The sequence below is a fragment of the Notamacropus eugenii genome, chromosome 1, assembly GCF_028372415.1.
Source record: "Notamacropus eugenii isolate mMacEug1 chromosome 1, mMacEug1.pri_v2, whole genome shotgun sequence".
Lineage (NCBI taxonomy): Eukaryota > Metazoa > Chordata > Mammalia > Diprotodontia > Macropodidae > Notamacropus > Notamacropus eugenii.
In genome coordinates this window covers 489,913,142-489,940,790 of record NC_092872.1, presented here as the reverse complement: position 1 = coordinate 489,940,790, position 27,649 = coordinate 489,913,142, and the positions used below count along the sequence as shown (strand labels likewise).

General features: G+C 44.3%; 1 protein-coding gene across 4 annotated transcripts in view; it reads left to right on the top strand.

The window, feature by feature from the left end:
- GPSM1 (G protein signaling modulator 1) overlaps nt 1-27,649 on the top strand; it is a 137,873-nt gene that overhangs the window by 67,239 nt on the left and 42,985 nt on the right. For all 4 annotated transcript variants that reach the window (XM_072632949.1, XM_072632953.1, XM_072632954.1 and 1 more), the window contains exons 4-9: nt 28-170; nt 390-513; nt 2,388-2,503; nt 6,499-6,654; nt 8,195-8,303; nt 15,059-15,182. In XM_072632949.1, coding sequence (XP_072489050.1) covers nt 28-170; nt 390-513; nt 2,388-2,503; nt 6,499-6,654; nt 8,195-8,303; nt 15,059-15,182 — 772 coding nt within the window. The remainder of the gene's footprint in view (nt 1-27; nt 171-389; nt 514-2,387; nt 2,504-6,498; nt 6,655-8,194; nt 8,304-15,058; nt 15,183-27,649) is intronic.

Genomic DNA, 27,649 nt, shown 5'->3' with positions numbered 1-27,649 from the left:
TTTCCTACATGGTTTGTGCCTCTACAGGTGGGGGAAGCAAGGGCCCTGTACAACATCGGTAATGTGTATCATGCCAAGGGGAAGCAGCTGTCCTGGAACTCTGCCCAGGACCCTGGCCACCTGCCCCTGGATGTCCGGGAGACACTGCAGAAAGCTTCAGAATTCTATGAGTGAGTAGCCACTTGGGAGGCACCTCATCAGCTTCAGCCAAAGGATAGCTACATTTCTCCCCTCTTAAGTCTCCTGTTCTGGCTCACACTTTTCTATGGGAGGTCACAGAGGAGCTGGGGCAATAAGGGAACCTGTCATCTGAGGAGGGGAGGCTAGGTCACGGCTCTCAGCACTGTGAGCAGGAACGATTACTCAGATGGACTCTTGGGATCCCACAGGCGAAATCTGTCTCTGGTGAAGGAGCTGGGAGACCGAGCTGCCCAAGGCCGGGCCTATGGGAATCTTGGCAATACACAGTACCTCCTGGGAAATTTTAGTGAAGCCATCACCTTCCACAAGGAGGTAAGTGATTATCCCTGGGACCTTTTTCCCTGTTTCTGGGATCAAATGTGTCTCTCTGGAAACATGTAATTGCTTAAGAAGCAACCTCTTCTTTTTGCAGAGGAAGAAACTGAGGGCCTAAAAGAAGGGCTTTATTCATGGTAACAGCCAGTTAGGGGCAGCTAGGTGGTGCAGTGGATAGAGAGCAACACTCATCTTCCTGAGTTCAAATCTGCCCTCAGACGCTCACTAGCCATGTGACCCTGGGCAAGTCAACTAATCCTGTATGCCTCAGTTTTCTCATCTGTAAAATGAGAAAATTTCTCTGGCAGAGGAAATTGCAAATCACTCCAATATCTTTGCCCAAAAAGTCTCAGATGATGTCATAAAGAGTCAGACACGACTGAAAAAACAACTGAACCACACAGCCAGTTAGTAGTAAAGTCAGGATTAGATTCCAGGTCTCCTGATTCCCAATGTGGTGTTTTTTTGACAAGTCCCAGTACCCTCTCCCATTCTTTACCCCTCCATACCCTTTACCCCAACCCAACCCCCACCCCCACACACAATCCCTCCAGATTGTCCTACATGGGGCTTAGTCTCCAAAGAGGAACAGATTGCTAAATAAGACACAAAGATCCAGTTCTCTTACACATAATGGATATGATTTGAACATGTTGAGTCAGGAGATGTCTGTGGAACATCTAATTCAAAATATCCAATAGTCAATTTGTGTGTGGGACTGGAGTTTGAGAGAGAGACTAGGACTAGATATATATATACATTTGTGAATCATGTGCATAGAAATGATAATCAAATCCAAAGAAGCTGATGAAGTCACCATGTGAGAATCTGTAGAGAGCAAAGAGAAGAGGGACCAGGACAGAGGTGTGCCTTGGGGTACACCCGTTGTTAAATGTGGAGGGGATTCCCTGTTAGTGATTAAGATCAAATGAGATAACCCATATAAAGCACTTTGCAAACCTTTAAGTGCCATATAAATGTTAGCTATGATTCTCTTACCCCCTTTGCTTCTCTCTCCCTTCAGATACACTGAGTCATACTCAGGCTCCCAGCTCCAAGGCTCCTCGCCTGCCTCCAAAGCCATTAGGTGGCATAGTGGATTGAGTGCTGAACCTAGATTCAGGAAGTTCTGAGTTCAAATTCTGACTCGGATACTTACTAGCTATGTGATCCTGGGCAAATTACTTAATGTGTCTGTTTTCTCATCAGTAAATGGGAATAATAATTCACCTAGCTCTCAGGGTCGTTGTTGAGGATAATATGAGACATTTGGAAAGTGTTTTACAAACCTTAAAGTGCCATGTAAATGATGGCTAGCATCATTATTAAATGGTTGATTCCTTATCTTGATTGGAGGAGAATAGTGACAGACAATATGGAAACAATAGATGATGGAGAACAGCAGGTGTAAGCTATACATAATAGAGACCTTCAATTTCACCTCCAGCCCTCTTTTTTCTGTTCTACTCCATACGTAGAAATGCCTGTTTTAAGAATAAAAAGAAAAAGAAAAAGAAAAAGGAAATCAACAACTATTCACAACTAGAAGTTCTAGGTAACTTTGGGGTTTATTTGGTAATTGATTATTTTGTAGCCAAATTTAGCCCAATTTTTAGAAAACATTTACTGTTCCCAAGTCCAAGCTGCCTGTCGTTAGGTGGAAGAATTATCCACCCATGGTAGATAATGAGAGGATCTTGGTTCCTTCCCAAGGGCCAGAGGGGAATGGAGCCTCTCCTCACATCACTGCCACCCCCACCCCCATTTGTTGGCTTTCAGTAGCAGGATTTATGAGAAACAGTGCCCCTTCTATGAATACTCATTCATTACTTTTCCTCCATAAACTCTATGTATGAATCTTTGTTTTTCAGAGACTTGCCATTGCCAAGGAATTTGGAGACAAAGCAGCTGAAAGGAGAGCATACAGTAACCTAGGGAATGCCCATATCTTCCTGGGGCGATTTGATGTCTCAGCAGAGTACTACAAGTAAGTGGTCTTCCTGGGGGCAGTTTGGCTATCAGGAGGTTGGAGCGAAGACTGTCCCTAAAATGGTATTTGATTCAAGTTTGAAGGCCAAATCATTTGAGGAGATGACATTTGCTCTGGGCCTCAAGGGGATTTTCAAGGATTCCCTCAAGGCCTTAGAAACAATATATAGGTCCAAAAGAACATGTTGTTTAATCATTTCAATGTCTCTGACTCTTTGTGACCCTATTGGCATTTCTTGGCCAAGATATTCGAATGGTTTGCCATTTCGTTCTCCAGCTGATTTTACAGATGAGAAAACTGAGGCAAGCGGGATTAAGTGATTTGTCCAGCTAGTAAATATCTGAGGCTGGATTTGAACTTCAGTCTTCCTGACTCCAGGCCCAGTGCTTTCTATCCACTGCACCACCTAGCTGCCTGAGATATCTTAGGAGGAGATTTTGATAGACTAATGTTTGGTTCAATCAATTCATCCACAGGTAATTATTAAGCACTTACTTATTTGCCTGACACAATGCTGAAAGCACTGGAGATACAAAGATAAAAGTGAAGCCCCTGCCCTCAAGGAACTTACTACCAATTTGGGAAGCCACAAAGGGAATGAGATGTCCTTGGGAGACAAAAATATGAGACAAAGGGTCCAGGGGCCCAGGTCACTGTTCTTTTCTCCCTTACTTCTCTCCCATACATAACCAAAAGGTCCACAGCAAAGGGTCCTAGTCCTTATTTAGAAGAGTGACAGATGTCATAGTATGATAGATTTAGAGATGGACAGGACCTTGGAGGCCTTCTGGTCCAATTCCCTGATTTTATAGATGAGGAAACTGAGTCTTGGAGACGTTAACCAACTTGCCATATTTGATGGCCTTTTCTCCATCTTTATCCTCTTTGACTTCTATATGGCTTTTGACGCTATCAACTGCCCTGTCTTCCTGAACGTTCTCCTGTTTGGAGACTGCTATCCTCCTGCTTCTCCTCGTCCCGGTCTAGCCATTCCTTCTTAGCCTCCTATACATGTCACTCACAAACAGTGGGTGTACACCAAGGCTGTTTGCTCTCTATAGTCTTTGACTTGGTGACATTAGCTCCCCTGGGTTTAATTTCATCTTCATGCACATGATTTCCAGATCTGTATATCCAGCCCTAATCTCTCAGCTAAGCTCCAGTCTCATGTCACAAATTTCTTATTGGATATTTTGAACTGGATTTTCCACTTGTTCAGTCATTTAGTTCTGTCCAATTCTTCATGACCCCTATCCTGTTCACCATCCTGTCTGTGAGGTTCTCTGGGCAAAGATACTGGAGTGGTTTGCCATTTCCTTCTCCAGTGGATTAAGGCAAACTGAGGCTAAGTGACTAGCCCAGGTTCACATAGCTAGTGAGTATCTGAGGCCAGATTTGAACTCAGATCTTCCTGACTTTCAGGCCCTATGCACTACACCATCTAGCTGTCTCCTAAATGTCCCAAGGGCAACTTAAACTCAACACAGCCAAAACATAGTTCATTATCTTTCTCCAAAAACCACCCCATTCCCATACTTCCCTGTTACTGTTAAGAGCATCATCATCCTCCCTATCACCCGTGTTCACAACTGGAGTACCATCCTTTGTTCTTTACTCTTATCTCACATATCTGATCAGTTGCCAAATCTTATCATTTTTCCATAACATTTCTCATATGTCCCTTCATCTCTACTCACCCAACCAATCCCTTAATTCAAGTCCTCATCACCTCCCGCCTAGACTTTTGTAATATCCTCCTTCTTGGTTTCCCTACCTGAGTCCCTCCTCATTCCAATCCAACCTCCACATAGTCACCAAGATGATTTCCTAAGTATAAGTCCACACATTGTCACCATCCTACTCAGTAAACTCCAGGGCCTCCCTACTATCTCCACAATCAAATGTAAATTCCTGTTCGGAATTTAAAGAGAATCACAGAATGTTAAATTTAAAGCCTTTTAGACCCTGAACCCTTCTTAACTTTCCAGTCTTCTTATATTTTATTCCCCCCTTGGATCAGGCCTCCTTAGTGTTGCCCATATAATCATCTCCCCTCTTTGTTACTTTGCACTAGCAGGGCCAGTGCCTGGAATACACTACCTGCTCACCTTGAACTCTTGGAGTTCCTGTTTTTCTTCAAGTCTCAGTCCAAGTGCCACCTCCATGAAGCCTTTCCTGGTCCCTACCCCCTCTAGCTGCTAGTGCCTTCCCTCCCAAAACTACCTTGTTTTCATTTGATTTCGATTAGATATATTCTTGTATATGCACAGGTTGTCTCTGCCATTAGGATTCCTTCACGACAGGAATTTTTCACTTTTGTCTTTATATCTCTAATGCTTAGCACAGCGCCTGGCACATTATAAACATTTAATAAATGCTTTATCTGTGGGATTTCACTAATTAGTTCATTAAACCAAAATCTTAAGTGATTTCCCATCACCTCTAGGATCAAACATAAAACCCTTTGTTTGATGTATAAAGCCCTGCATAACCTGTCCCTCTTTCCTACCTTTCTGGTCTTCTTTTACCTTAGACCCTCCCAAGTACCCTGTGATCCAATGACCCTGGCCTCCTTACTGTTCCTCAAACAAGACACTCCACCTCTATCTCTCCGTTCCAGGTCTTTTCTCTGACTGTCCCCCGTGCCTCATCCCTGCCTCCTGGCTTCTTTCCAATTCCAGCTAAAATCCCACCTTCTACAAGAATCCTTTCCTGGTCCCACTTAATTCTAGTGCCTTTTCTCTCTTGACCATTTGCAATTTATCCTGCATGTAGTTTGGGCATAAATTGTTTCCATGTTGTCTCTCCCATCAGACTGTGAGCTTAGATCAAATACTGTCTCTCGCCTCCCTTTGTATCCCCAGTTCTTAGAGTGGTGACTGGCACATAGGTGCTTAATAAATGTTTGTTGACTAAGTGAGAGATGCAAATTCAAAGGTCTTGATTCTTTGTGGAAGGCTTCTGAAACAGTCAGGAGTTTTCTTGATGTTTACTCCTCATTCCTATCCTCCCATTCTCTGGGAGGATAGGAATTTCTGTTGGGGAGCCCTGTTTGAGAGGCAGATGGCGAGATCTCTGTGGCAAACCAAACAAGTCGCTTGCCCTCTGGTGGCCATTCTAGGAAGTGTAGGAGATGACAATGTCCCAGGGGTTCACCCAACAAAGATAAAAAACTATTCCCTGAAATACTAGTAGGGACATCCAGATTTAGAGGTATAAAGAAATGCCCCCTCCCCAGGGGCACAGACTGCTTTATGGGGCTACCAGAATGTATTCTGAGCAGTGCTCATTACACTTCCCTTTGAAGGAAATTCCAGTGGTTCTTATGGTTTTTTCTTATACCCCCCAACCCAGACTACATCCACAGCCCTCATGATACCCCTAAACGTGACCGCACCCCTCTCTTTAACATATCAGTGACCTGAACATATTCCCCATCCTGAATACACTGACTGTCTTCACAGTGACTGTTCTGAGCATGGCCCTACCCACCCACCCACCTACCAATCCTTCTACAATTTTTGCTTTGGGATGAGAATTGAATGAGCAGAGGAGACTAGGGAAGAATCATTTGACTTCCTACCTACAAAAGAGGACAAGGTCATGTGGCCTTTTTGTCGTTCAAGCTGGTCTCCTCCATCCAGTTCCCATGCAATCCTGCCATATCACCAACTAGCTACATGAGGTGCTCTGGATCTCAATTCTTTCATATGTATCATGCCACAGATCTAGAGCTGGAAGAGTCCTTAGAGGCCATCTGGAAGGCCAACCCCTTCATTTTACAGAGGAGGAAATCGGGTCCCAAGGAGTTTGAGTGACTTACCCAAGGTCACACAGGTAGGAAGTATCAGAGAAATAAAAGGAGGAGATTTAAGTTGATGGTCTCTAAGGTCCCTCTTAGTTCTAACATTCTGTGATTCTCTCCTGGCTGTCCCAGACCCTCTTTCCTGGCAGCCTGACCTGATAGGGAAATCTTTTTGTCCTAAATGCAGAAAGACCCTTCAGCTATCCCGACAACTGAAGGACCAGGCAGTGGAGGCCCAGGCCTGCTACAGCCTTGGCAACACCTACACACTTCTGCAGGACTACGAGCGTGCGGTTGAGTACCACCTGCGACACCTACTCATCGCCCAGGAACTGGGGGATAGGTAGATATACCTGCTCGCCTCCAGCTCAGGCTAGCCTCATAGACAGCCCAGGGGCCCTGCTCTGTCAGACGTTGGGGGGTGGACTGCAGGAGAAAAGGCCTGGGGTAAGAGCAATGGCTGATGACCATAAAAAAGAAGGGATATATGTGTGTGTGTGTGTGTGTGTGTGTGTGTGTGTGTGTGTGTGTGTGTGTGTGTGTGTGTGTGTGTGTGTGTGTAAGAGAGAGGGTGGAGGGGGGGGGGGGGAGAGAGAGAGAGAGAGAGGTGACTGGAAAGCTGATCTTCAGATTCTAAATTTCTGGAGGACTGGACTGACCAGTCCTGTCAGACATCCAGCAGTGCTCCCCCAGGGAGTCACACCTACAATCTCTGAAGCCCATGATTTTGTCCCTAACGGTTCTCAGTCCTGTGCCCTCCAGTCCCTAATGTTCTAGTCCAGGGGTGAGGAACCTGTGGCCTTGAGGCTGCATGTGGCCCTCGAGGTCCTTCAGTGCAGCCCTTTGACCGAATCCAAACTTCATAGAACAAGTCCCCTTAATAAGAGGATTTGTTCTGTAAAACTAGGACTCAGTCAAAAGGCCCAAGGACCTAGAAAGCCACACGCGGCCTGCAGGCTGCAGGTTCCCCACCCTTGCATCCTCCACCGAAGGACAGCAGTTGAAGCAGAATTGTGGGTTTGTCCTGCCACTAGATGGAGCCACGACATCGAATTTGTAAAGAAGGGACAGGAGCAATTTGGGGTAGCTGATGTTGCATTGCCAAAGGAACCTCTAATGTAAGAGGAGTCCCTGAACTTTGCTGTTCCCCAGTTGGGGGACATCTTAGGACTTAGAGCAGCAGGAAATAGAGACTCTCTAAGGCCAGACCTATTTGGCTTGACCAGTCTATGGGTCAGACCCATTTAACTAGGCCTGACTTTGGCTCAGACTCATTTAACTGGGTGCTTAAGTCACTCATGAAAGATGATTTCTCTAAATAATCTGGCTGACCAAATGTTTTATACTGACCCTTCCCACCTTCAATGGCTCATGCATTAATTCATTCATAGTTGAGCACCAGTTATTTGCAAGAATTTAAACAGCCAAACAAAAACCCTATTTTAAAGGCGAATACCCACCAGAACCGTGGCTGGGGCTGCCCTTGGGGAACGCTGCCTTATGGTGGGTCTCCTCCTAGGTTAGGGAAAAAGGCAGGAACCTTAAATCCAGGGTTACTTTAGAGAAAGTACCTGAAATCTACATTGTCTTCTTTCTGTCTGAAAAAATGCTTCCCTCATCTCACTGCTTTGGTGATGTCAGAACCATTATTTTTTATTATGTTGTGGATTTTTAACACAAGGCGGGGGTGGGGAATTTAAAAATAGACCCTGCCATTCAGAAATCCCTTTTAGCTTGGTCTTGATCAGATGTTTTTTGCTGTGGGTTGAGGGGAAAAAGCTAAAGGGAAAGAGGGTGATGCAAGAGTGCTTGGACCGTTAGGTAGCCTCCCTCCCATCTCACTGTGGAATGAATGGGTCTTGATGACGTTTCCTGTTTGGCAGAGTGGGTGAGGGCCGAGCCTGCTGGAGTCTGGGAAATGCTTATGTGTCCCTAGGAAGTCATGAACAAGCGGTGACCTTTGCCAAGAAGCATCTGGAGATCTCCCATGAGGTGAGATGAGTGCCCCCCACCCAAAGTTGTTTAGTTTGCAAATCAGGCCTGCTGGTATCCTGAATAGGCTTTGAAAGTCTCTAATCAATGACTTTCTTTGAGGACATTTTAAATCCTCTATCTTCAGGGACAGCAAGGTATGGGGATTAGCTGATCTTAAAGGATCCTTTCAGCTTTAGAATCCTAGAATGTAAGACCCAGATGAGTCCTGAAGGATAAAGTTGAAATTTCTTTGGTCTAGTGCTCAGAGAGGATAAAAGAGCCCTGGACTTGAAGTTAGGAAAACTGGATTAAGTTCCAGCACTGACACATATTAATAAGTATATGACCTTGAGCAAATTCAAATCGCAGAGAGTTAACTGGATAAAGACCAGAGTTCACATGCTGCTTTAGATACTAACTAGTTGTGTGGCTGTAGGCAAGTCATTTAAACTTTCTGTGCCTCAGTTTCCCCCTCTGTAAAATGAAGAGGTTGGGCTCAATGGTCTCCAAAGTCCTTTTAGGGTCTAAATCTATGATTCTATGACCTCTGGGATCTCTAGTCCCATCATTTGAAAAAGAAGGATAATATTGGTGTTACCTGCACTTTCTCTAAGCTTACATTTATTATAAAGCACTTTAAGGTTTGCAAAGTGCTTTACATACATTTCTCCTTCTGTTCTCACAATAACTGTGAAGGAGATGCTCTTATTAGTCCTGTTTTAAATTTGAGCAAAGTGAAACAAAGAGAAATCGGCTTATTTTCTCAGAACTACACAGCTAGCAAGTGTTTGAGGCAAGATTTGAACACAGGTCTTCTAGATTCCAACCACGTACTCTTGTACCTCTCCAGTATAGTGATAAGGAAAACACCTTGCAAACCTTCAATTTAAATACAAATGTGAATTACCGCTGCTACAGTCTGCTTCCTTTCTCCCTCCTCCACCACCTTCCACCAGCCCCATCTCCAAAATCTCTGTACCAACCTGTCATCCCCCAGCCCCCAGCCCACACACGAACACATGTACCCTCTCTTGCTCTCCCCCTCACCTGAGATGCCTTTGTAACTATCTAATCTTACCCACTTTTAATGCCAGGCTTAGCCACTGCCTCCTCTGGACAGCTTTCCCTTACTCCCAAAGTCTGAATAGGTTTTCCTTTTTTTCTAAACTCCCCTTGCACTTAGAGTCTGCATTACTCATTTGGCACTTAACATAGACTTCCTTGTGCCTTTAATTAAGTTTTATTTATATGTGTCTTATCTCTCTGACTGGGCCAAGATCCATGAGGCCATGTCTCAAGTGTCTATATATTCCCCAGGTTACATAACACAGAACCTGGCATACAGTAGGCATCAGCAAAGATTAGTTGATCCTGACAATGACTGATTCCCTAATCTTTGATCCTTCTTTCCTTATCCTGCCCAATAGCAATCCTTGGGGAGGATAAAGAAAGAAAAGGGATGGAGGTCAGGACATCAGTAAGGTATGGCCCAGAACAGGGGTTCATAACTTTTTTTTGGTGACATAAAGCTCTTTGGATGTCTGGAGCCCTTCTATGGAGCCCTTCTTAGAAAAAAAGTTTTTTTAATTCAAAATAAAATATATAGAATTACAAAGAAATCCAGTTCTATTGGAATGTAGGCATCAATATATTTTAAAAAACAAAAAGCAAGTTAACGAACCACTGGTTAAGAACCATTGGCCTAGAATATGAGAGTGCCCTTGGTTAGAATGGCTAGGCCTGATGGTGGCTGAATGGAGCTCAGTCCTTTGACATTTGTCAAGTGATTTTCACTGAGTGATTTTCATTCCCAGACAGTTTAGAGCCCCAGGCATCTTGGATCTTGGTATGTTCTGCACAGAGCAGGGCTCTTTGTGGAGGAAGAGGGAGGGTGATGGGGGAGATGTGAGGAGGAAGGCACTCAACCATGAGAGAAATCACATTGTGCCTAGAAGCCCAGCTCAGTAACTGTGTGGGCCTTTGTGCTTCTGTTGATTGGCAGGGATGGGGTCTCCCCCCCCCAACGCAGCAAGGGTAATGATCCCCTGGGCTGGGCTGGACTGTCTTCTGTCTCCATTACTGAGGAAGCACACCAACTCCTCAGCTCTGAGCTTGGAGAGCTGCCTGCTAGCTCCAAGCTTTCAGCTGGAGGCCAAGCCTGGGGGAAGCACAGCCGGGCTTTCTTAAAGAGGGGATGACAACAATACTAGGGCTGTCTGCCTCTTCCCAGGCTTGGAGAAAAGGGGGCCGAGAGGCTTCAGAAAGCGGGGGAGGTTAGAAGCCTGCAGGTGCTGCTTGGGGACATTACAGGGATAGGGCCCCCACCCACCCACCCAAATGGTTGTTCCCAGTGTATCACACACACACACACACACCCCCTGCCCCAAACCAACAAGTGCCATGAGGAAAGAGGAGGACCATAATGAGAGCAGTTGCAATCAGTTCATCAGCATGTATCTATTGATCTCATCCTCAGAAAATCACAGCTCCTTGATATGCCGACATATTTATCAGTTCCTCTATTGTGTGGCTAGCACTGGGCTTGGTACAGGGAAAAGGGAGAAAGGAAAAGGAAAAGACATGGTTTCTAGTCTCAAGCGCACTCATCATCTAACTGAGAAGATAAGACTCACATGAAACAAAAACAAAAAAACCAAGATTATGTATAAACAAAGACTTTACATGCTACTGGGGATCATGGGGGCTGAGGAGCAGTGAAGGGAGAATTTGAACTGCATGGGAAGCCTTGAAGGGTGAACCTGACAGTGTCTGTCTTTGTCCCCCTCTCTTCTCAGTCTAGTGTCCAAAAGACCTAGACTGTCTTACCATTGTGTGTCTGGGCTTTTTCCTACCTTCTCTGTGCTCCAACTAAACATATGACCTTTTGGTAGTTTAAGACGCAGAAAGAGGAAGGAAGTTTTTAGTAAGCTAAGGAATTTTACCTCAGGCTAGTAAGGCCTATGAAGAAAGAAGAGCCCAAACACTGAGCAAAATGATGACACCCTCCTTTTTTCATCTCCTGTCAGGATATAAGAATAACATCCTTTCTTGTAGAAAAAGTCAAGGACATCACAGTGGCATCAGAGAGTTTCCCATTCATTTCTAAGACAAACTGGAATTTCAATGCCACAGCGTCAGGGAACAAAAATCATCATGACATAAATACTCTGCCCTCCAAAGGACTTTGTTAAATGATAGTTTGCTCTATAAGGAGGGCCCTGAAAAGATTCTAAAAATATTAGTTAAAGATATTATAATAATACTGATAATTATCATGCCTAACATTTGTCCAGCACCCTTGAAAGGAGCAGCGTCAAACTCAAATAAAAAAGGTGCCCACATTTTTGTGGGCTGCACATTGACTTAGAAAACCACAAACTAGCATTATGTCCTATTGCATTTTTCTTTGTTTTGTTGAGTATTTCTCAGTTACATTTTAATCTGTTTTGTGTTTGACCCATCTGCTTTGGAGTTTCCAAAGGAGTCCCCCATGTCTCCAGCCTTTAGCATCTAGTAGGTACTTAATAAATGCAGGTTTACTGACTGACATCCATTATCTTATTTGGTCCTCACTACCATGCGGGGCAGACTCATCAAAATAAAAGGATAGAACTGGAAGGAACGTTAGAGATCACCCAGTGCAGCTCCCTGATTTTACGGAAAGGAAGGCTGAAATCCAGAAAGAAGTTCAAGCAAAAGCATTAGTAAAAAAGCCAGAACTAGAACCCAGATTCCTTGACTTAAAATATAATGCTGACTCCCAGTCTAGATCTCTTTTAATTCCATCAAATTCAAAAACGATTGATCAGTCTTCTATTTTATGCTATGGGGATAGAAAGACAAAAAGGAAGTTATCCTTGCCTTCAAGAGGGTTTACATTGTACTGAGGGGAGGCACAAATGTACACAAATTAACAAAAAAAATCAAAGTACACTATGGTAACTTATCTTGACTCAATCCCTACTTTCTACAGTTTTCACATCCTGTCACATCCTGCTGTTTAACAGTCTCTTCCCTTGTTCCTGTAGCCTACCCCCTCAAATATTCACTCAATCCTCCCATCTCCCTTTGTCTCCTTCCCTCCCTTGTGACTCTGCCCTTTTTTCCTGTGCCACCCCCACCTCCTAGAAACAGCCTTGCCATTCCACATCATGTCACCTTTCTAAACCCCATCTATTCTAAAAATTTCCCAGTGCCTACCCCTGATCCCCCAACCCACTACATTGTGACTGCTCTGTTCAGCATAACGATTAGCAGGTGCCAGGTACCCTGCACCAAACTAGGGAGCAGGCCTCAGAGATAACTGCCCCCAAGCTTGGGCTGGAAAGTACAGAAGGGACAGGGAAAGAAGTCCTTTTAGGAACTCTCAGACCCAAGGAAACAGATCTAGCAGTAACAAGTCATGGAAATTTTAGGAATACCAAGAAAGCTAGCTCCCACAAAATAGCTCGATGAAGTCTGAAGTTGCAAATATTAGAGCTTCATTTCTTTGGCTTAAGACAAAGAGGAAATGCTGTCCTTTATTCTTACCCTGAGAAATTTCATACGTAACTAAACTTCCTTGGTCATAGGATCATAGGATGTTTTTCCCCAATCTATTTGTATTTATTTCCTTAAATATTTCTCTACTACACGTAAAAAAAATCTTTAAACTTTTTTTTGGAGAAAGTTGGGGTTAAGTGACGTGCCAAGAGTCACACAGCTAGTAAGTGTCTGGGCTCAAATTTGAACTCAGGTCCTCTTCACTCTAGGGCTCAATCCACTCTGCCACTTATTTGCCCCTTTAACATTTGTTTTTTAAAATTTTGAGTTCTAAATTCCATCCCTCCTTCCCTTCTCCTCTTCCCTTCTTGAGAAGATAAGCAAATTGATATAGATTATACATGTGAAGGCATGCGAAACATTTCCATAATAGTCATGTTGCAAAAGAAAACACAGACCAAAAAAAAATAGGAAACATAAAGAAACTTTAAAAAGTATGCTTCAATCTGCATGCAGACTCCATCAGTTCTTTCTCTGGCAGTGAACAGCATTTTTCATCATTGGTCCTTTCGAATTGTCTTGGAGCATTTTCCTGATCAGAGTAGCTAAGACTTTCACAGTTTTGCTGTAACTGTGTACAGTGTTCTCCTGGTTCTACTCATTTCACTTTGCTTCAGTTCATGTGAGTCTTCCCAGGTTTTTCTGAAAGAATCTGGCTCATGATTTCTTATAGGATAATAATATTCCATTATTTTGTAATAATGCAAGAACTTATTTTTAAAAAAAAATCCCAATGGTGGTTTTCTAAGGCAAAATGCCTTCCACACTCAGAGAAAGAAATATGGAAGTCATTCGCAGAATGTAGCAGATCATGTTTGTGTGTGTGTGTTTTTGTGTATCATGTTTTGATTTGTTATACGATTTCTTCCATTTATTTTAGTTCAACTACATAGCATGACTATAGTGAAAATGTACTCAATAGGAAAGTATATGTAGAACCTATACAGAATTGTATGCGGTCATGGGGAGGGAATGGGGTAGTGGGGGGGTAGGTGTGGGGGGGATAAAATCTTAATTTTATGGCAGTGATTGTTAAACATTAAAAAATAATAATAATAAAATTAAATTTAAAAAAAACAATAATAATAGTATTCCATCACAATCATATACCACAGCTTGATTCACCATTCCCTAATTGATAGGCATCCTCTCAATTTCCAATTCTTTACCACTATGAAAAGAGCTACTATAAATATTTTGTATTTTTTTTTTAATCTCTTTAAGATACAGACCTAGTAGTGGTACTGCTGGGTCAAAGGGTCTGCAGAGTTTTATAGCTCTTTGAGCATAACTCCAAATTGTTCTCTAGAATGGTTGGATCAGTGCACACCTCCACCAACTGCATCAGTGCCCCAATTTTTCCACATCATCTCCAATATTTGTCATTTTCATCTTCTGTCATAGTAGCCAATCTGCTGGGTGTGAGGAAGATCAAAGGATGTTAAGAACTAGAAGGAACTTTGGACATTATCTCTTATACTACCTCCCTCATTTTGTACATGAGGAAACTTAAGCCAGAGAAGGAAAGTGACTATTCAAGTATAAACAGTAAGCATCAAAGCAAGAATTAGAACCCATATCTTTTTGTCTCTTAATCCAAAGTTCACTATGGAGACATGGCCAGTTTGAAATTCATTTGAGGAATCAGAGAGATAGGAAAAAAAGGATGCTAACGCAGACACTCAAGGACCTCCTTCTAAAATTGCAGTGTAGTCCTTGTTGTAAATCAAAAGTTCTTAACTTTTTTGTGTGTTTTGGACCCCTTTTGCAGTCTAATGAAGCCAATGGATCTCTTCTCAATATGTTTTTTTAAATGGAAAGCTTTATAATGCAACGAATAGAATACTGGACCTGGAGTCAGGAAGACCTGAATTCAACTCTGGCCCCAGATATTTACTAGCAGTGTGACTGGGCAAGGCATTTAATCTCTGTCTACCTCAGTTTTCTCATCTGTAAAGTAGAGATAATAATAGCACCTATCTCCCCAGGTCATTGAGACACCTTGCAAACCTTAAAGCACTGTATAAATGCTAGCAATTATTATTAAATACATAAAATAAAATGCATAGGATTACAAAGGAAACTATGTTGAAACATAGTTTTTAAAAGAAAAACCAAAAACAAGTTCACAGACTCCAGGTGAAGAACTCCTGCTATAAAGGCATACTGGGTACCTGTTTCTGCCATCCTAACATGCACACCTTTCCCTCCACCGGGTGTTTCCTTCACAGATTGGAGATAGGAATGGAGAGCTCACTGCCCGCATGAACATTGCCCAGCTTCAGCTGGCCCTTGGTGAGGATGCCAAGACCAAGGCAGTGGACAGGCCCCAGTACCCTGGCTATGAAGCTCAAGGTAAGTTCTCTCTGGGACCCTGCTGGTCCCCATGTTGTCCAGATAATGTGAGACAGAGGAATGCTATGGATGCTTTTTATGTGTGGGGGACAAGTGGGCATAGTCATCAGTTTGTACCTTTTTCATGAAGTCAACCTGGCCAAACCCAGTATAAAATAGGATGTTACCTTATTGCAGCATAACATAGAGGGGGAAACAGGACCTGGATTCAGAGAAATCAGACACCAGGATGGTTTATGTCTTGTCTCAGTGGAGGAAATGAGGCAGATGACAATTTGTATTTCATTTTACCAGGAAGAGCCAGGTACCACAGTGACTTGCAGTAAAGGACAAGAGAGCTAGATTATATACAGAACTTTGGTTCCAAGATTTGGGGTTTCTGGGGAAGGGAAGAAAAACACCAACCCCACCCCCACTCCCTGGGAGCCCTCTGTGGACCTGGCTCGTGATAGCTCCTAGATAGCACCTCTCCCAAAGAGTGAGCTGTATGACCAGAGAAATATGCAGCTCAGGCTGCAGAGGACAGGGACCAGAAAAGCAGTGGTCCAAAGAAGGATATATGACCCCAGGTATCATGCCAACCCATCTGGAATGCTTGTGGCCAAGTCCATACCTGCAGTGTTCTGTGCAGCTCTAGCTGCCACATATTAGAAAGGTCATTGCCAGGGGTATAGTTAGAAGGGATCTGGGTTCTAACACTTGCTACCTGAGTGACCTCAGGCAAGATCTCTCTGGGTCTTAGTTTCCTCATCTGTAAAATGGAGTTATATTAAGTAACCTCTGAGGTCTTTTCCAGTCCTAGATCTTATGAAGCACCTGGTAACTGGAGAAACACAGAGAACAATGAGTGTGGTTATAGTGGATAGAGCACTAGATTCAGGAAGACCTGGTAGCTGTGTGACCTTGGGCAAGTCACTTTACCCCTGTGGGCCTCAGTTTCCTCATTTGTAAAGTGAGGGTGTTGGACTAGATGACATCTGAGGTTCCTCGCAGCTCTAGATCTATGATACTGTGGGGAGGGGACTCAAAACTCTATTGTATAAGAGTTGCCAAAGTAAGGTGGGGGTGGTTAACCTGGAGAATAAAAGACTGAAGAGGGGCGAGATACAGCTTCAGACAACCATCTGAGGGGTTGTCACGTTGAAACGAGAACAAACTTGTTCTGTGAGTTTCTGAAGATCAGAGCTAGGACCAATGGGAAAAGGCAGCACATTTCCACATAATGTAAGAAAGAACTTTCTAACAATTAGAGCTGTCTGAAAATAGAGTAGGCTGCCTTGGTGATGAGTAAGCGTGTTCAAGCAGAGATGAAGGGCCATCTGTCAGGGATGCTCTAGAGGGGTTTCCTGTGCTGGGTGGGAGTTTTAACTAGTTCATAATCATAATTCCTCACGTTTATAGAGAGCTCCTCTGTTTTCAAAGTGCTTTTTACACGTGACCTTAGAGATTCTTTGAATTCTTGGCCTAGGAAGGACTCATTTCAGGCCTGCTTTGGCGTTAGCTCCCTTTTGCCCTCTCTCCCTCCCCCCACCCCACAGGGCACAGCACCTGCTTGTACCCCCTGTTATTGTCCATTGAATTTTGCAAACATTTTCATCTGTGACCTCCCCCCAACCCAAGGGCCTCCCACAACTCCGCTGTTTTATAACCCTCACCACTAATCAGTAAGCATATAATGCCTGGCACTAAGCTAGGTACTGGAAAAATAAAGACAAAAGTGAAACCATACCTGCCCTCAAGGAGCTTAGAGTTCACCCAGATGTGGCAACATATACATAGGCAGGAATAAACAGAAGATACCAGGTTTGGAACTCTGCAACATGTCTCTTCCTTTACAAAATCCCGTGACTTCCCACTCCTCAAGAAACCAGGCTTAGCAGGAGACTGGGCATGTTGTTCCAGGAAGTTTTAGATTACAAAGCATCCTGTTTCCTCAGCCATTTCCAAAGATGTCATGTCTTAAAAGGTCCAAGGAGCCCATAGTGGGGGTGGGTGACCTTGCCGAAGTCCCTGCTGAGGTCACTGGAAACAGAGTTCAGATTTCCTCTCCCATTCTCATGAAGACAAGCAAAGAACACACGGCCAAGTTATAGGGATGGATGTGCCTTCCCACTTGGAAATAAGAGTATGCAGTGGAGACAGAGGGAGAGGATGCCTGGGAGTGTGTATGCCCTGTTAATTAGGCAGCATTTGGCATCCAAGCCCCAGCTGCCTATAACGACCTCATTCATTGGAACTGCCACTGATCCATTTCCGCAGGTCAATTCTGTTCCCAGCACAAGTACAGAATGTTCTCCTGGAAAAAAAAAAGTAGAGGGAATAGAAGGGGGAGGTATGTGGAGAAATACAGAGAGGAGGAGTGAGAATGGAGTGGTAGAATCTGTACATGCTTCCTAGAGGAGAGGAAAGACTGGGCCAAGTCAGAGAGCTCAGCCTTCTCTGACATTTTCAGGAGAATTGCTTACAGCATTTGTTCAGATTTCTTTCCCTATAGCTTGGTAGAGCGGTAAGGTGCCTTCCGGAGCTTTCTCCCTGAAGACAGGGGTTCACCCAAGGCCGAAGGAGTTGGACGCACAATGGACCTCTAAACCCAGTACAATCCAAACAATAAGTCAGCACTGCCATATACTGGTTGGGATGTCACAGCTTGGCCAATTTATGAGATTCTGCTGGGCCTTGGTGCTATTCATTATGAGGAGGGGGGCACAAGAGAAGGGAACAAGCATTAATTAAGTGCCCATTCCAGGGCAGGCCCAGTGCTAAGTACTTCCCTAATATTATCCCATTTGATCTCACAATAATCCCTGGAGGTTGGTGCTAGTAATGATCCCCATTTTATGGTTGAGGAAACTGAGGCAGACAGAGGTTAAGTGACTTACTGAGGATGGCACAGCTTGTAGCATCTGAGTTCAGATTTGAACTCAGGTCTTCTTCACTCCAAGCCTAACACACTATCCACCATGTCACCTGTCTGTGGCACAACTTGGATGAGTTCCACTGTAACTCAGTACTACCACTAGGACCAGGCTAAGGGAATTTCTCCTAAATAGACTCATGTGTGCTAGTCTCCACTCTCCACCTGGAGGCCATCAGAGATCCCGACCCTGAGAAGGGCCCAGGAAGGAGAAACCAAGATACCATAAATGAGCGGTTCAGACAGAGAAGGTGGGAGAATGAAGAAGCAAAGATTCCTTCACACCCTTCACTGGTTGGAGGAAAACCCCAAAGATAGCCTAGCATTCAATGGGCAGATGCTATTCAGATGGGGATAGGTAGCAGTTAGAATGGGTAACAGTGGTGGTACTATCTCGGGCTAATAAAAACAGCAATAGCAATAACTGACCAAGTTTACATGTATCTCATTTGATCTGAGTTGACCTGGTCCCTGGGACATTACTTTCCTATGCCTTCCATGATAGGGAAAGGAGTGCTTCTTAGTCTTATGGGTATCTTAGTTCAACTGCTAGGACTGGCACCAGAAAGGGGGTGACCAATGTCCCCCTGGTCAGCACCCTTGCCCAGAGATGCCACGCTTCTGTAGAAGTCTTGGCAGAGGTATGGAGAAGCTTGCCAGCAGCAAGGAGGTAAGGGAATGGAGCCTATCTTTCTGGAAAACAAAAGGTCTGTCACCCAGGGGCCCCCACAGATACTCTTATGTCACTGCAGGGTTTTCTTCTCATACCAAAAGGAAAAGAGGAGGGTGGCAGGATTAAAAAAACAAAAACTGCTGGTATATGGTATGGGATAAAGCAACTATCCTCAATACCATTACCCCCTGAAGGTGGCTGCTGGGGAGCTACGGTGGATTGGGGAGGGAGGGAGAGGGTGTCCTTTCTATGGAAATAGCCTCCAGAATTCCTTCTTGGAGTTTCTGTCTTTGCCTGGGAGGACCCGCTTTATTTTCAGCAGTTGAGATCCAGAGTGGATAGAAATTTTGTCACATATTTGGAAAGAGGCTGGTGTCTCCCTGGGAAGCATCAGTCCCTCCCACAGAGTTAATGGTGGTTAGAAAGAGAGCAAATCGAAGGTCTTGTCACCCAGACCACAGGGAGGCGATTCTAGAAGCTCTGGCCCAGAGAATGAGTGCTGGGGCTAGGTCTAAGGCCTAAGCTCTCCCTTGCACACTGCTCCTCTAGGATGTCAGGAAAGAGCACCTACATAGTCAGAAATCCTCAGCACTTCCATGGAAGATCAAGGTAGTGGTGTTCAGCCTACCAAGGTAATGTGGATACTAGGTTCGTTGTCTCCCCTTAACTTTTAGTGGGTAGCCAGGTACTGAGGAAAGATAATAGGATCATGGAGCAGTAAGGGGAAAAAAGACATTGGCGCCCACAGAACTGTGGTCTCTCCGTCTCTAGCCCGAAATCTTGAACATCCTGTCCCTCCCAAGAATTAGAAGTCAGAAGAAACCAAGGATCATGAGTTCCTGGAAAACCCACAGACAGGAAGCTAGAAGTATATGAGGTAGGCCATGATACGATGATGGCAGAGGATCCCTTACTCGACTGGATTCTGGTTCACAATTCAATGCTTATATTCAGTCTCTCCTCCTACATTTATAGCTTAAGGCCAAAATGATATCTGAGACTAAGATCTACCAGAAGACCAAGGTTGGGACAGACAGAAGTCTGGGGGTTAGGGGGGAATAGGAGGAGATTAAACCAACCTCCTCTCTTATGCCCTTGGGACATTAGATAAGGATAAGGACTGGACTGCTGACTTCATTAGTTTAAGGAACTGCCAGATAAGGCAATTCACCAATGCAGGTCAATACCTTCTCTGCCACTTTTAGTCTTTGCTTCCTAAAACAGAGAAGCTAAGTGATTTGCTCAGTCACAAAGCTAGTATGTGTCAAAGACAGTACTTGAATCCAGGTTCTTTCTGGTTCCTAGGCTCTGGTTCCACTCACCACATCTTGCTGCCCTCAGAACAGAGGGACTAAATCTGAGACACTAGTGCAAAACTGGGGGGGGGCGGGGTGCAAGTTGGGGAATTTCAGGACTGGAGGATCCTGATCTGTAGAGTATTACCACCTGGAAATGTGGGTGGAGCCAGAGAGGAGGTAGGGAATCAAAAACAACTGAAAAGGGTTCAAGCTAAAAAGAATTCCTGAAAAAGAAAAGCAAAAGCCAGTGCAAGGTGCTGGGTACCTTGGGTACAAGCCTTGGGTACAGGAGGGAGAGAGAAGAGGAAGAAGGAGCAGAGCTGGGAAGGGGCATGCTAAGGAGAGAACAGATGCCTTGGTGAGAAACACTGAGTAGAATAGGTCAGGAGGGATGAGAGATTGAAAGTAGTTGGGCCTGTTCTGGCCATTTTATCTAACTTGGATGGAGAGATCAAATGTCTTCTGAGAGCTGGCTAGATACATCCCCAGGATGTGGAGATACAAAGCTGTATCTAGAGCCCCAGCCTACGACATCTGCTACATGGATAGCGCCCACTTTATGGGGTATCCCCTAGGATGAATGCCTTCCTGCCTTCCCTAGGGGAAGTGCAGCCCTGTTCCCTCCCTCTGCCTGGTCCCCTCTTCTGCTGGCAGTGATTCAGAGCCAGCATGGGGGTGGTTGAGTGGGATGAGGTGAACAGCAGTCTGATTTTCCTTTCAGCAGCCTCGCATGGCTCCTTTGACTAGACAGAGAATCCTTTCACCATCAACCAATATAAGAATTCCTGCCCTGAGAGAGGGCAGAACCACAGACCATCCCAGTGTGTGTGTGTTTTGGAGGTGAGGGGTAGGAATAGAGAGAAAGTTTCAGGCCTCTCAAAACCTGCCTTACTCTGTCTATACTGGCAAACTTCTAGAAAGGTTAATATGCTCTAGAATTATAGGGTCACCCAAGAGATAGATTGTTCCTTTGCCATTTGAGAAGGGGACACTTTTCTCCATTTTCATCCAAAGAATAGCCCATCTGGGGTATAATTGAGGATGGCATAATTGTACTACCCATACCATATTGGTCAACCCCTACTCCCTTGCCCATTGAAATTCTTTATTAGGGTGAGAAGGAAAAGAGAGTGGGTCAGATTTGTCGATAGACAATGCAAAGAAGGAAGGACTGATTGGGGAGCAGAAGTCCCTCTCATTGAAATGACCCTGCCTTCCGTCCTAAGGAGCTTACTCTATGCTCTGAGACTTCTTAACAGGGCTGGATGGTCTACCAGAAATGGGGCTTAAGGTTCCTCCCCCTCCCAACCCCCTCCAGGCCAGCTGGGCCATAGGACAGGAAGAGCTAGGACTTTCAGGCCCTTACTCCTTCCTTCTCTAATTCATCCCCCTTGAAAAAGGCTGGTGAGATAGAGTTGTCTTGGCCACTTGCCCTGCTGCTTCCTTTCCACTGGTCTCCTCCAGCCCTGACTCTCCATCTTCAATTACCAGAGAGCATTGATGGAGCAGATGAAATCTCAGGTGACTTTCACTTCTGGCTCAGGGTAGAGAATGCTCTCTAATGTAGTGCTTAACCTTAACTGGTTTATTCTTATATTGGGATAATTGTATTTCAGTAACAATTGGTTTCTTTTGAAAACTCATGTATTTTATTTTATACACTTATAAATATTAATTCTGAGAAGGGGCCCAAAGGCTTTTCCAGACTGCCACAGGGGATGCACAAAAAAGAGGAACCCCCCCCCCCCCGAGTAATATTTATAAGTGCTTAAAATAAAATACACGAGATTTCAAAAGAAACCAGGTGCCTCTTCAGAAAGAGCTCTCTAGCCAGGTCCAAGCCTTCTTCAGGTAGAGGGGCTTAGGAGAAATCTGAGACCCAGACATCCAAGAACCTGCAGAAAGCCCTGGACATGCAAGAAGGAATGAATTGGGAGAAAGGAAAAAGAGGCTAGGAGGGAACACAGTTTGCCAACACCCCTTTCCTAAAGCCTCATAAAAGTTTCTCTGATTATATAAAAGGTGCTGTTTCAGCACCCAGCAAGGGGCCTCTTTGTGAAAGAAAAATGACACTTGTTACTGGCAACTTTGAGAGAAACCCTGAAAGAGGGCCCAGGGCTCTGGAGACTGTGCAATAAGCTTCTCCTTAGAAAACAAACATAATGAAATGAAACCATCTTCATACATATTTACCAGCCCTGACCCATCAACCACTTATGTCTTTATTTAAGCAGCTCTTGCTGCAGTGGAAGTGAGCTGTCCTGAGCCAGCCACATTTTTGTCTAGTCCCACTTGATAGCAGCAGCGCCTGTGAATTAGCTGGTAGAGGTGGGAGCTTAGTGGCTGAGGCTAGGACATGGCCTACAACTGGAGGGCAAATTCACATGAGCAGGACTGGCAGAAAGTAAGACCAGTTTCCTCTGAGCGAGCTGCTCCCAGACCCGACCGATCATTCCATCTCTCAAGAATAACCTGCTATGCTCCAAACTCTACACATTAGACTTTCTGCCTAATCTGGTGTCCCATCCTGAGTGGGGAGCTGGGGGAGGGAGAAGCAATGTTTGACACTCTAGATTCTTCAGGGAGGAAAGATTCTGCCAACTCTGGGTAAGTTCAATCCATAAGCCTGTCCAAGATGAGCCTTTGAGGGAAGTCCAAGATCCTACCTTTAATGGGAAGTAAGGAGCAGCAGTTTGAGAGAGGGAATGACCTTATAGGGTCAGGACACCAATCCACTCCAGCTTCCTCAAGTAGCCTACTAAGGCTCAGTCACCCAGAAACTTACTCAACTCTGTCTGAAGCTAGTTTGAATTCCACCCTATCCCACCTCTACAGACCAAGTTCTCAAGTATTAATACTACTGGGTGACATAAACCTTAAAAATTACCCAAAGCTCCAAGTGGGGCCCCAAGTTCTGATATCTGGTGTTCATTCGCCTTTCTTTCTCTTCTAGTCTGGACCTAATCTGGACATCCTTGCCTCCTCCCCTTTCTTTCTTTCTTTCTCTCTCTCTCTCTCTCTCTCTCTCTCTCTCTCTCTCTCTCTCTCTCTCTCTCTCTCTCTCTCTCACTCTCACTCTCATTCTCACACTCACACACACACACACACGCACGCATGCACGCACACACGCACTTACACACACACTTTACCCTAGCTGAAACATCAAACAGCTCAGAAAAATTCAAAGTCATAAACTGGGAGCCATTAAGAAGGCCTTGTTGGCTAGTAATCATGCTGGTGACCAGTTTGCTGTCTCAGGTAAAAGGCTTCAAACTCCCAAACACCTTAGGCTATTTATTAAGGGGAGGGACAGGAAGCAGAAAGGGCCTTGTAAATACACCCTGAATGCAGGCAGTCAGAGAGAAGCTCAGCCAGTCCCTTGCAGAAAAATTTGTACTTTCTAGATTCAAAACACCTCAGCAAACTCCCCAAGACAGAGAACACATTTAGACTTGCCCTAGAGGTTTTCCGACTGTCGGCCACTGCCTGGCCACCATGCCAATAAACACGGAGGGCGGGGAACAGGACCAGTCTAGAGACACATAGACAGAGTTTTTAGTCAGTCAATTTCAGTCCTTCAATCTCCACATCTACCCCAGCCCCCACGGGAGCCAGAGAGGGCCCATCTTCATGGTGGAGGATCAAGTGGTTTGGGAGGCCCTGTCAAGAGCCAGCAGTCTTGAAGAAGAGGTGGGGAAATTGAGTCTGATTCCCAGGTCCTTGCGTGATGATTGGGAGAAAGGCCCTCCACCAAGACAGGGAGGGAGATGGAGAAAGATTTTCACCGGGTGTGGTAAGTAAAGGGCACTATTGGGAAACCCACTGTCCACCATCCTCTGGGACTCCCCCCACAGTAGGAAGATAGGAAAGATAGGTGATAGCAGAAGATAGAAGTAGAAGACATTCTCCCAGTTGTTGGTATTAACTGGGTGGGGAGGCACACTCATTCAGATAAACTTACCTCCATCACCATTACAACCCTCAAGCAAATTTCTATTTGGCTTTGAAAAGTATCGTATGATTTCTTTTTCATTTTTTGTATCAGACTTACCTTTTTCACTCTGGATTAGACTAAGGTTCAGAGGAGTTTATATCCCTGCAAATGATCAAGGGAGATGACCCAGAAATGTATCAAGGGCTAGGAGAAGCCATCCCAATAGATGGGACTGAATGTTCTCAGTAGTAGGTTCAAGTGGATAATCCATCCACAGATAACTGAGGGGCTACCTGGTCCCAAAGAGTACCTTCCATAATGGGAAATGAACACTAGTAAATGCAGAGGGAAAGAGAAAACCCGATGGCCAAGATAAGGACACATCCCAAGATAATAACACAATCAAGGTATGTAATCTGAATTGTCTAGGTAATTTCTGGTGATTACCCATATAAAATTACCGGTAGGAAGGCACTGTGAGGCTTTCAGGAAGAACAAAGATTAATTGCTTTAACCTAATGCTATTGCAGACCCAAGAAAAGCAGGGAGATGTGTAATTAACCACTCCTTAATGATTAGAAAGCCTAGAGCATTTAATTGACCCCTTTCCCTCCCATTTTAAGTCTGGCAGGACTAGGTTGTTCCTAGTGTCCCACGCAAATGAAGGCTGCCTTTCTCTGTCTCCAAACCAAAGCCAAGTTGGAAAGAAAAAAAAACCCGGGAAGGGGGGTGCAGGGAGGGAGAGATAACAAATACCTACATTCCCCAAATGTGAGCATTTGGAAAATGGGAGGAGAGTTCTTTTATTCTTTTACTCTGCTTTTGAAACATCACGTCAATTTCTGAATAGCTCCCTCTCCCAACAAGCTACCTCTTTTAACAAAGATTTAGAAGAAAGGGAGAAAAAACAGTTTTTAAAACCCAACCAACAAAGTAAATTGACAATATTTGCAGTATTTTACACCCAAAGTCCCCCACCTTTGCAAGGAAGAAAGGGAGGTACATGGAAAGTGGGTTTTATAAAATGAACCCAGATCACTTAACTGAGCTCTTAGGACATTTATATATGACTGGAGTATGTAGTGCTTGGGGCTCCCTGTCCTTTTACTAGCCCCCAGTCTCCTCGAAGGCACTTTATGACTATTCAGCCAATTTGCACCACACCCCAAGACCCTTCTCTTCCTCCCCATCTCCATCCCTACCCCCACCCCCCACCCCAGTGTACCTCAGCTCAGCAAATCCGGTACCTAGGACACTGTAGTTATTTTAAAGAAAAGTTGGCTGCCCACTAGTTGGGTCAGGGCCATACTGCTCAGAACTCAGCAAGATGCTCTTTTAAAAAACCAATTCATTTCCATCCCAGACAAATTCATTATCTGGTATTTGAGAGACTTTGGGATGTGACCCAAGTGATTGAGAGCCAGGGAAATGGCAGTGTTTGGCTGCCAAGCAAGCATTTAAGGGAGCTACCTCCCACAGAGGTGATAGGCATCCTCTGCCGTGTGCCCTGATCTCTCAGTCAAAGACGAGTTCCTGAGGGCAGGGACCAAGCCTTATTCATCTTTACATTGTCCTCCCTTAACTGGATCAGGCATCATCTAGTTGTTTAATTATTTCCCATTGTGTCTGACTCTTCATGACTCCATTTGGGCTTTTCTTGACAAAGATACTGGAGCAGTTTGTCATTTCCCTCTCCAGCTCATTTTATAGATGAGAAAACTAAGGCAAACAGAGTTAAGTTACTTGTCCAGGGTCACACAGCTAGTAAGTGTCTAAGGCTGGATTTGAACTCAGATCTTCCTGACTCCAGGCGCAGCACTCTGTCCACTGTGCCACCTAACCACCCATGCATGTAATTAAATGCTGAATTATCTTATCAGTAAGACCTATGGCTCTGAGAGTGCTGACCAACTTGGTGTCATGGAAAGAGCATGGTACTGGGAGTAGAGATTCTAGCTCTACTGTAAACAAGTGTTGTAACTAGGCAAGTCATTTCACTTCTGAGTGAAGTCTGCAGAATATGGCTAGATTTGATCAGTGGCTCTCAAACTTTGTGGTCTCAGGCTTCCTTTACATTCTTAAAAATTGTGAAGGATCTCCCCAAGAGCTTTTGTTGATCTCAGTCATATTTATCGACATTTACCACATCAAGCATTTAAAATATCTTAATAGTATTATGAAAAAAATGTCCAAACTAGCATTTTTGAGTACGTTAAGCACTACATAAATAAAGTGCAAAGCACTTTACCAATATTATCTCATTTGAGCCGCACTGAATCCCAGATATTGTTACCGTCTATGAGACTCCCCAAGGGCCTTTTTAAGGATACATGATTATCTTAACTAGGCTTGGGAGCTGTTTTACCTGGGAGAGTAAAACATATCAGCCAGTTTGAGTTCATTAACCATAGCTCAAATCCAACAGCCTCTTTCTTCTAAGAAGCTCTGCTTGACCATTTTACCTGCAGAGGACCTTTCGTATAACGTTTGTTGTCTGTGGCATTCCATTGAGACTGTATATCAGGTTTTTTTATTGTTTTTTCTAATGTGAATTCTGGAATTGTAGAATCACCTGCACTCAATTATTTAGAGATTATCTAATCCAGACGTTCTTAATCTGGGGCCAGTGAACTTGCTTTTTAAAAAATATTTTGATAACCCTATTTCAATATAATTGGTTTTCTTTAACCTGTGTATTTCATTTAATGCATTCCACAGGCTATCAGATTGCCAACAGGGTCCATCAGACACACAAAAATAAGGTTAAGAACCCCTGCTTCAGTCCAACCCCTTATTTAACTCCTGGGGAAGCCAAAGACCAGATGGGGAAGTTCCTGGACCAAGGTCACGCAATTAGCTTAGCTCAGAGACAGGATGACAATCTAGATCTCCCTGCAAATAAACTACCTAAATCATGATGTGCCTGGGGAAGGTTGGCCCCCTGGGGAGTATGGACAGATAGGTTGGAATCGTGGTTCCCCCAGAACAAATTACTTCCCTTTCTGGGCTTTCAGTTCCCCTTAGGACAGGCATACAGTAGGAAAGGGATACTAAGAACTGCGTCTCTCTGTCCTTGCCCCAATACTGTAGTCTTTTGACAGAAACTCAGGCAACATCCAAAAGCCAGAATTGTCCGTCCCCCACCCCAGATGTGTAGGATGGGGAATCAATGAAAATGTTTGTCTATGAAAAGCCAGCCTGGGAATAAACATTCCCCATGGGTCCCTTGATGGAGCATATAACTACATGCAAATAATTGAGAATTGACTACCAAAACTTAGCTTTTTACTCACCTGTAGACTAAATGGCCCCAGCTTAGCCAAATCATTTTCAAGTCAAGCAAAACCAAGAAATAGGTATTGGGTTGTTTTTTTTTAGCTTCTTGCTACCTCCCTAGGAGTGGGAGGAGGACTGTCCTTCAACCCACTCACTTGGTCAGAAGCCAGCTAAAGTCTAAAACTTGCAAAATTAGAGGTTCTCTTCCCTCTTTAGAAAAACTATAAGACCTCCTGCTCTCATGGTGCTCATAGTCTGGTTAAGTAGATAAAATAGCAAATACAGGAAAAAAATTAATAATCCAAGACAGTATAATCAGTGCCAGGTGAATAGTGCTGTGAATGCTGCAGATGAGAAGAGATTACTGAAGCC